This window comes from Ceratosolen solmsi, unplaced genomic scaffold (genome assembly GCF_000503995.2).
Source record: "Ceratosolen solmsi marchali unplaced genomic scaffold, CerSol_1.0 scaffold29, whole genome shotgun sequence".
In the NCBI taxonomy this organism is placed as follows: Eukaryota; Metazoa; Arthropoda; class Insecta; order Hymenoptera; family Agaonidae; genus Ceratosolen; species Ceratosolen solmsi.
This window is the reverse complement of record NW_011948417.1, coordinates 3426389-3437304: the sequence shown is the minus strand read 5'-3', so window position 1 is coordinate 3437304 and position 10916 is coordinate 3426389. Positions and strand designations below refer to the sequence as shown.

The window sequence follows — 10916 nt, the reverse complement described above, 5'->3', positions numbered from 1 at the left end:
TGAAAATTATTTTTAATTATTTAAGAGTTAATTTAGTTAACTTATTATACTCCTAGATAGCAATACGAAAAAATCTAATGTACAAATTATCAAATACTATGCTTTGAATACGATAGATTTTTAAAAATATGTCGATAAAGTTGAACGAATCGATTGAGCACCGTTAATTTTGCTCAAATTTAGGGATACTGTTTAAAATTAAAAGCTTATTGACTTAATATTCTTGCTATTATTCAATAATAATATAATATTTAAAAAAAAAAAAAAAAAAAAAAAAAGAAAAAAAAAAAATCTATAGCATAAAAGGTTAGTAAAATATAAATAAATACAATGATGTAGGTAGACATTTTTAAAGGTGAGTCGTTCGAGTAAATTGAAAGATCCACATATCCTTTTTGATTTGACAGAGATGTAATTATATAACGAAATAGATTACATTTAAAAAAATATCGAATATTTGTAATTTATATCATTTGACTTTATCGCAGATGTAATATGAGTACAAAAGAACGATGGGGAGAATCGTATCACCGATAATTATACAATTTTTAAGAGAATCTGTAATAAAGTCAAATCTCTTATCTACAATTGTACTTTTTCTATCTCGTTTACTTAGGTACGTTATAGTGATTTATTTTCATTTATTATTATTAATTTTTTTATTTATTAATTTTTTGTTTTTGTAAGCGATTAAATAAATTTCAGTTTATTAGAGATTTTGTTAATTTAACGCGCTTTTCGTAAGGAATCTTTATTGAATTAGAACGGATGCCATAAAGAGTTACGAGGGAATGGTAGACTATCTTTTATCAGAATTTAGAACTCGCATGACTACGAAACTAGCGATTGTTGCTATGGCAATGCCGATTCCTGCCTTCCACCAAACGATTGAATCTCCTTGCATCAATCCAAATTGTTTCATATGTCTGAAAATATATGATTTTTTAATGATCGATTGAGAAATTTTTTGCATTTTTCATTTTTTTAATACAATGAAAACCTACAGTTTTCATCATTTTACCAAAAAAACGAAAAATCATAAATTACAATTGCTTATTAAACATTGCTAATTGTTAATAATAAATAACGTATAAATTAAAGCCTATCATGCTCATGCAGCTGTACTATCATTTTATGTTATAAAATTATTATGATTTTATTCTTTATAAATATACTTAAAACTGAGCTGAGTGTGAATTAAAAAAACACAATAAAAATAGGTGCGCATATGTAAATAGTTAAGTGAAAATGTTCAAACGCAACAAGTTTCGGCTATAGAGCTACATCACTGAGATGGCGCGATGCTTTAAAACAAAAAAAGCAAACTGTGCGCCATTAAGCCACAATGGGCCAAGTCAATGGAGCTAACGCTATATTTCATTAAAACCAAAAGCTCTGTTGGCAAATCATCACATATGCACATTAAAAGAAGACTCGAATGTAGAGAGTGAGAATGAAAACTTAGAACAGTGCTGTCTACAATGATTTGTACAAAAAACATTTATTTGCGTAATTCAGTATGTCAGACCAACCTGTGCTTGTAAAACAATACCCACGCTGCTTGAAAGCGGCTAAACATGAAATTGCTTTTTATTAGTATTCAACAAACATTAACGTTGATATAAAGAGAAGGTAGGCAAAGAAAAAAGTGATGAATAATCGAGACTTTTAAAAAGCAATTCAATCGTCGAAATTATTTCTCGCGTTATTTTCATTGAATTTTCTTTGAATTTTCGGTACTGCAATTTATACACAAACTATGATATTTATTATCAATTAATTCTAATTTTCAATTCCATGTCAATTTTCGTATCCTTTGCTTTTTTGATAGTATGCATATTATTTAATTTTTAAATTATGAATAAAATGCATAATCGCATTAGTTTTATTTTCATTATACATATACATATACACACACACATATATATATATATATATATATATATATATATATACAAAGTCTTTTAAAATTATCTTTTAAATTATGAATAAAATGCATAATCGCATTAGTTTTATTTTCATTATACATATACATATACACACACACATATATATATATATATATATATATATATACATACATACATACATATATGTATACACACTATGTGACGTATTAAAAATATTAAATGCTGACTCACGGAAAGGCTGCCATTGTGGCCAGCTTTACAAAAATTTCACGACGTACTGTACGTGAAACACTATAAGGCTGTGGTGGCATTAATTTGTACTTGCTGCAAAAGCTTGATGGTTGAAATAAATATTCTTGCTTTACTTCCTCAAGATCATTTTTGTTTGCTATTATTAATACCGGGATCTTACTTTCAGCAAAATATTTCTGTCGAATGATAATGGATAACATGCGATTAATAAATTATGGCTTCAATAAGCGTATTAATAAAAGATTTTCTTAATAAATTAAGTAAGTCTACGTTAATTATTTGTATGTAATGAAAAAATAATAAGATATGACTTGGAAAGTCTTATGCATAAAGTACAGGAAACTTAAGTTATCTGAATTTCATATACTTTCAGAATCATAATAGCTTTACTTCAAAATAAACTTAAATCCTCTTAATAATTATTCTTATATTCTTATAAAACGAAAATTACCATTCAAGAATTGTATGGTATACTCTGGATATTTAAAGTACTAATTTGAAGTTTTTCAGTTAAATTAAACTAAAGACTATTTTACAGAATAATGCAGAGATAATATTTAAATACGATTTTAACATGTAATTTTACATTAATTGTAACATTTTCCCTATTTGTTATATTTAGAAAATATAATTTTCTTACTATACTTAAATAAGTGTGTGTGTGTGTGTGTGTGTGTGTGTGTGTGCGGGCGCGCGTGTTAATTAAATTTCATTAAATTAGAGTAAATTAAATACTTGTTCATTATTTAGGAAATTTACAATTTCATAATATTAATTTGATTAAAATTTCAACATACAAAGCATCTTAAAGGATAATTAATATTTATAGAACAAAATATATAATTATACTTACTATATAGATCCTTGCAATGTATTCAAAAGATTTGGAATTACTAGCATCATAAACGAGAGCACAAACATCACAGTGAATTTGTGAAGGAGTCAGGGCATCTTGAATATTTATAATATTAATATCTTTCAAAATTATAGTTTTTTCTTGTCCATATACATGAACTGTATTTACAATTGTGTTTGAATTATGCTGAATTGTATCGTCGTTCAATTTCTTAAAGAGAAAAAATATAAATGCTATAATATTATTTGTTAAATAATAAACTAATAGACGCCTATTAGTAAGTGAATATAATTATAAATTTTTTAAATGTAAGAACTGCAATAAAATTTGTTACTTATATAAATGACGAAGTTTGTAACAATTGTTATTTTACGAGTAGATTAAAATTGTTCATTAAAGGACTGAAGGGCGCAAAATTTTGCTTCTAAAATTTGACGAATATCATTAAATGGCTTTTATTTCAGCTTTACATTTATTTTTCATAAATACCTCGAGTTTAGGATCAATAAACGTTCTGCATAATGTTGTCTTTCCAGCACTTTTTGCACCAATAACATGACAACAATAAACATTGCGACTAGATTGTTTTTTAGCAAGATCGAGTTTTTTCTCTCGAGTAACAGTGATTGCTGCAGTTGCACATTCATTATTATATAAATTATAGCCTAAATAAGCCATATACTCTAATGTTTTCTTTACATTTACATAAGTCATTAGACTCCATTGACACATGTATCCTTCATAAGTAATCCAACCCTAAATGAAAATAGAAAACATGACATTGCGTTATCTTTTTTTCTTCTCTTCAACATTGCGATACAAGAAAAATGTAAAAGATTTGAATTTCCTTACCCGTTCATTAGTAGTAACCGTGTATTTATATTCATCCTCCCACGGTGGTGCGAGACACTTAGAAAATAATGACTCTAATTCCAATGGAGACAAAGCATTATCTTTGTCTTGATCGTGTAATATAAAAAGTTGCGTTAGAAATTCCTGACCTTTGTGAGATAATTCAGTTGTGCAGCCAGAAGGAACTTTAAGTCTATAATATTAAAATAATAATAAATATATTTATCGGATTGCAAAATGGAACAAGTGTTTTGCTCTCCTTACAGAGGTTTGATATATTCTTTAGCCATTTGTAGATCATTGTCGTAACCAAATTTTCGTAATACAGCCCATGTTGTTTCGTTCCTTCCTCTTTGAATGAACAGGCATTGTAAAAACATAAAACCTTTCATTGTAACACAGCCATTATATACTCCGTCTTCAATATTTTTTGATAAAACAGCCTTGACGTCTTCTAGTACTTGCGGTTGTAAGGGGGTATTGAAACACCATTGTTGAAATGCATTTAATTCCGCATCGCTTAACAAGCCATCGTTATCAACGTCACAAATCTAAGAGCAAATTATAATTGACTGTCGATATATTAGCTTAACTTATTGAAAATGAATTTACCTTAAATATCCGTTTTAATGCTGTTTTACACTCGTCGGTTAGCTGAAAAGCAAAAGTCAACGTTAAATGCACGAATGAAATGTAATAAAATAATCAATAGTCATCTTACCTCCTGTGTGTCGTAATTGTATAACGGGGTTGTAGGATGTAAAACAGCTTTCTGTGCGTAGTAAAACATCTCAGAGATATTCTGTAGTGTTTTCGCAGAACACTAGAAAACAAGAATTATCAAAATATTACAGCATCGTTAAAAAAAAAAAAAGAAAAGAAAGGAGATAACTTATATTCACTGGTATGGATTAAGAGATTAGTTAACGGAAAGTAATTTTCTATTAAAAAAATATTTCTCTTGTATTCTATTTACTCTTGTATTTCTATCATTAGTTAACCAAACATTTGCTTACCTCGATACAACTTTCAATTTCTGAAAATTCTTTCATTATTGGATAAACTTCCTCGATCGTCGAATAATCAATAATATCGATCTTATTGCCTACAAGTACAACCGGGCATCTGTTACTGGAAATATTTTTTCTAATAAGGGGTAACCAATAAGTTTTTGCATTATCGAGCGTTTCCTTATCCTGTACAGAGTAAACAACGCAAATAACATGTGCTTTTAATATTTCATTGCAAAGTTGGTCCTCCGTCTGCTCAACAGCTGAAGTGCATAAATATTACTTTAGAAAATCTGAGCAATTGCAGTAATTGCAAATTAAATAATAATCATGTGAGGGACACTCACCAGAATAATCTACTATTCTTGTGGGTACTTGTTCGGGTGTAACGTTAGCAGGAATCGTGATCTCCTCAGCTTTACTGGGCACATCATCGGCATACTCGTCACTGACCAGTGACAATATCAAGGATGTCTTACCGACTCCCCGGTCACCCACCAGTAAAATCCGAACATTTTTCTTCGTGGCGGTTTGGGTGCGATGCACCGAATTGCCCGTAACGACCATTTTTTTTCCTCCACGTTTCCTGGCTGTTACCGCGCTGCTACCGAGTGTATCAGACGCCGACTCTCGATATTAATTTTCACTTACGATTGCTTAGACGATACATTGTAAGCCAACGAAACTCCAAGCTCGAGAAACAAAGGATGGATAAAGAGAGAATGATCGACAAGGAGCGCTAAAACGAGCTCGTTAAAGAAGGAACGAGAAAATTAGAATGATGAGATCGCTGGTATGTGCCTCGGTAATTCGACACTGCGGATGTTTTCTCGTTGCAAATACAACCCGCGCACATATTCGCGTTGGGATATACGTGCAGAAGGATGTAGCGCGCGACCCGAACTCACGTTCCCATCGGGTCTACCATCCTTACCTAACCTTCATTACATTTGCTCGAGTGGTAGGCTTAAAAAGTTTACATAAACAGGGCGCGAAACTCAATTGCGATCGCGACAATCTCGCTTGCTCGCTCGGCCAAGGAGAAATCCGTCGTGCGCGTGGCTAATTCTCACACGCAACGAAGCTCCGTACTCCCTCTTACGATCCTCCGAGGGTGGGCTTTTCAAGGTTAAACGCTCGTAGATGATAGGGTGCGCGCGCGCGCGCGCGAGAGAGACAGACAGACAGACAGACAGACAGACAGACAGACAGACAGAATGCATGCGTGCGTGCGTGCGTGTATTTTTGCACGAGTGGAGCATGGCGGTGAATTGTCGAGGGGGGGGGGCAGAGAGAGAGAGAGAGAGAGAGAGAAGGAAGTAACTCTCGACACCGCGTTGGTCCTAACGCGCCCTATCTTTCTCGCTCCGCTCCCATGCCCTTCGCGAATAACCGCGTGACCGAGACGCGCCGGCGTGTAGTGTGCAGCACATGCGCCCTCCTCGACGTGGACCTCTGGAGCGCAATTTTCCAAAATCGTCGCCGTTAGTCGTGGATGAAGAGACGCTCGACTCGACTTCCTTCGCCAAATCTTCTCTCGCTTCTGCCCCTTTGGGCTTCTGTGTCGTCATCTTCTCCGTAACGGCCAGATCCGGGGGATAGGAGATGGGGAATGAGGATCCGCGTCTCCTGCCGCGCGAGCGGCCGGGTCATACTGTCAAGTCCTTGCTTGATCTTTGAATTAATCGGGATCTATGCAGAAGCCCTTCGCCCGCGCTTTTATCTCAAATGTACACGATGAGCTTCTCATGGCGAACGTCGTTCCTTCCTATTACGACACGACGGCTATTTACAACTCTTCCGAGCAAATCTCACAATTACTTGCATTCAGCTTTTGGACGATGAATCTATCTGCCCCTTTCAAACTTCAAGCGCAGCTCACTCGGCAGCTGGACAAATTTTATTTCAATAATTAGGCTGCACTTCGAATTCAATTTGCACACTACGAGCCCAATGTTTTTATTGTTTTTATTCGTACTTATTAGGTACTTAAAAGGAAAACAGGACGTTTCATTGCAAGAATCGCATTCTATCGCGTAATTACATTTTGAAGTTTTATTCGTAATAGAAGGCCGTACGTGCAGATTTTAATATGAGACATTGTTTACATAAGCATTTACATAATCAATTTTTATACGATCTAACATATAAAATGATGTATATATGCATAGATGTATATATTTTCCAATAATATTTATTAATAATTCAGAAATAACGATCTGCTTGCTTTCTTTTCTTTTCTTTCTTTCTTTTTTTTCTTTTTATTTTTAATTCGTGAATTACTATTTGAACAATTATAATTTTTTTTTAGGATATTCTATCGTTCGTTGAGTATTTATTTTTTTTTATGAATATAGGAACAATTTGTATATGATCGAGCTGATGTTTTTATTCAAGGTATAAGCCTCGACCAACCGTCATTAAAGTAGAGTATCGTTTTATAAATTCGTTATATAATTTATTTATTTATTTTATTTGCTTTTCTTGTTATTGTCTGAGGCATCGGTAACTATTTAAATTGATATTAGAATTAGGAATATATGATGTTATTATAATTGCAGGCGTCATTGCGATATCTTTCAATAACGTAGGTAATATCAATTTCTATTATTAAGCATTGTAATGATTTTATAAATTCTTAATATTTCGAAAGCGTCGCTGCATATATTTGCTGCAAAAATGAAGGATATTTCTATCGTGCATTTATGATAATTTTTAGCATTTGTACGTACGTAAGAATATACAATAGGTTATATTAAATATAAATATATATAAATATAAATATATTAAATACAATTAAATACAATAAAAATAAGCAAAATTAATTTAATAATCGTAATTTTATTTTTTATCAATTGTGAAAATTTTCTGAAAATTTTTTATATAATTTATCCAAATATTTATGTTGGAGAATTCATTTAATAATGCTCACAACATACGTTACCGAATGATCCAAAAAATATTGTTTCATTAACCTTTGCTTAAATCAAGGCATATTACAATAGATTTCAAAAAGATACAAATCAATTTGATTAGAGTGTTAAAGTGAAAATATGTTAAAAATTAAAGAATTAATTAGTTTAATTTTTTTTTTTTTTTTTTTTTTTTTTTTTTTTTTTAACAATATTTTCAACAAATTTTAAATAAACATATTTATACGAGTATTTGAAAACATTTATAACACATACGTTCCAATAACTTTTATTCAATTTATATTAGTTAACATTCTCAAAAATTTATTATAATCACAACATATATTCTTTTTATTTGAGGATAATTAATCTTGATTTTAAATAGAAATTATGTAAATTGCTTGTTAGTAATTAACTTAGTAAAGTAGTTAACTTTCTACATTATAATTAGATCAATGGATGATTGTACTTACTATTGAGCTGCAATTAAAAAACTGTTGCACCAAGAATCTTAATTTAGATGATTTTTAAAATAAGAAATACTGTCGCTATGTTAATCAAATTTTTTATAAATTTTTTATTTTTACTACAATTTCTACCTCTTATGAAAAAAAAAATTATGTTTTTTTAATTTACTAACAGTTTCATCGACTAATAATTTCAACGTTATATTATTATTATTATTATTATTATTATTATTATTATTACGATTCACTATTATTTATTGATCTGATGCAAGTAAGTTGTGGTTACTTTATTTCAATCATTTTTCACACGTTTCATGTATATAAATTTATTTATCTATTGCCAATGAATTCTTATATTATGGAAGAAACCATACATAAAATTTAATTATTTTTATTGTATAAACACAGTGAGTAAACTATTATTCACAATTACATATAATATAATACATTGTTATTTATTGTTCAGTCCATCGTAATTTCTTTTTTAAAATAGTTTTAAAAAATATGCATTGAAAATGTATCAATGCATTTTTCGACCAAATTTTATTTATATTTATTGACGGAAATAATATTTCAATGACATTCATTATAAATTAGAATTTAATTTGGATTTCACATTGCAATATTCATACAGCAATGTTACATAATTTCACGTAAAGTAAGGTAGTTTGTTTCCTAAGCTATAATTAATATGTAAAATATTATTTATATGAAAAATTACATTGTTAATTGAAATTATAAATATTATTTTTTGAAATTCATGTTCCATTATATGAATAATATTTATTGAATTTATTAGTTTATATATAAGTAAATCGTTAAATTTAAGGAATATAAGCATTGTTTATCTATAATATACGTTAGGTGTATATATAAATTTCTTATGTAAAATAATTGTAAAGAATTCCATAATAAATGTAATAATTTAATTATATATAAGAATGAGATTAGTAATGATACTAGAAAATAATTTTATATATAAATGAATGAACAACGGTAATTTATACTTTTGAAAGAAAAACACATTAGTTAGTCGTTATTAACGAAATTTTTTTTTTTTTTTAATTTCATTATACTAAAATGAATGTATGAATATCAAAATGAATGATGCACTTGATTATTAATATTTATTAATACTAGCTGTATTAAAAACATTGCCAAAGTTGTGAATATATATATATATATGCACGTTTCAATCATTTTGATTTTGAAGTTGACTAATATTCCGTAATTAAGTTATAATATTTTGTTACGATTATAAATATTCGGCACCTTTAATAAAGACAACAGGAAAAAATGAATGTTACGAAAAAAAATGGCTTCTTTTTTTTATAAAAAAAATTGTTGATTATAATCATACTATTCATTAAATATTTATTCTAATTTTTTATTAATGTTTTAGTGAAAATAAAATAATATTTTATTATCTATTTAAAATAAAATAATTTAATTAAAATTAATAAAATCTACTAAAATAAAATTTAGTGAAAATAAAATAACTTAAAAATTCTTAAGGAGTATATATCGTTTTTGCAGTTCCTTAATTTAATTATGATATTTTAAACATTTTAGGTGCAATTCAAATATAATGTTTTTATAATAGAACAATTTAAATATACACTTACGTATAATAATGTAATAAGTGTAAAAATATATTAAAATTATGTTATTTAATACGTCCTGTTTCAATGTAAGTTCAATGTAAAATATAGTATAATTTTTACTTATATAATTTCCATACAATTATAGGCCATTGAATTAATAACTAATAAAGAAAATTAATACTTAAATATATATTTATAAATTGTTTAAAAGTATATATAATTAGTAATTTTTAAAATAATTTTGCATATATACAAATGTTGTATGCTATATACTTGTATAACTGAACACAATTTATAATTTTTAAATCCTTAAATATTGGTCATTCATTAATATTTATATTCGACATTATTTATTTATTAACAAAGCAGATATATTTTTTATTAAGAAGTAACTTCATATTATATCCTTCCATATTAAGTTTTAGTTATTGAAAAAAGATTACATATTAATATTATCATGGTTTGATCCATTTTTATAATTTAATAATTAATAAATTTTAGGATTAATAATAGCTTATAAAAAAATTGAGATTTTTATAGTCTGTAGTGTATAAACATAAATTAATTACAAAGAAGATAAAATTTTCAAATAAAAGTTCTACAAACTGATTTCACTATAATTAATTTTTATTTTATATTTTTTTTTATAATTAATTACTTTTAAAAATTTGGAAATTTTTAAATACTTTTTTTAATTAAAAAGTTTTTAATTGAAATATTTTTAAATAAAATATATTTTTTTAAATTTTATTTTATTATCTATTTAAATATGTTTTTTTTTTTTTTTTTTTTTTAATAATCATGCACAAATACAGACAATTTATAAATTAAGTTAAAATAAAAATACCTAAAGATTTATAATAGAATTACATTTATATTATATTGTTGCCAAAAATTACTTTATACATATGGTACTTTATGTATATGGAAACATAAATATATAAAACTTTGCTTGATAGGAGGCACATTATATCAACTAATATAAGATCATTTTTACAATTGTCTTTTAATATATTAATAATATTAGATAATTACACAGTATAAATATCTTTA

General features: G+C 27.9%; 1 protein-coding gene across 2 annotated transcripts; it reads right to left on the bottom strand.

Moving 5' to 3' along the window:
* Window positions 1–285: 285 nt before the first annotated feature.
* Miro (mitochondrial Rho GTPase) lies at window positions 286–6034 on the bottom strand. 2 transcript variants are annotated; one of them, XM_011496302.1, is made up of 11 exons: window positions 5228–6034; window positions 4887–5143; window positions 4592–4693; window positions 4483–4524; window positions 4135–4421; window positions 3871–4063; window positions 3508–3774; window positions 3016–3228; window positions 2142–2338; window positions 1533–1571; window positions 286–926 (listed from the first exon to the last, which is right to left on the bottom strand). In XM_011496302.1, exons 1-11 carry the CDS (start codon window positions 5445–5447, stop codon window positions 800–802), a joined length of 1944 nt encoding a protein of 647 aa, XP_011494604.1. In that variant the 5' UTR covers window positions 5448–6034; the 3' UTR covers window positions 286–799. The 2 variants fall into 2 exon arrangements, with proteins under 2 accessions (XP_011494604.1, XP_011494605.1); XM_011496303.1 differs by lacking the exon at window positions 1533–1571.
* Between the last annotated feature and the right edge of the window lie 4882 nt (window positions 6035–10916).

Coding starts and splice junctions, on each gene's coding strand:
- Miro (XM_011496302.1), bottom strand. CDS start 5,447: ATGGTCGTTACGGGCAATTCGGTGCATCGCACCCAAACCGCCACGAAG. Junction 5,144..5,227: donor AAGAATAGTAGATTATTCTG/GTGAGTGTCCCT, acceptor TATGCACTTCAG/CTGTTGAGCAGACGGAGGAC. Junction 4,422..4,482: donor CATTAAAACGGATATTTAAG/GTAAATTCATTT, acceptor ATTTGCTCTTAG/ATTTGTGACGTTGATAACGA.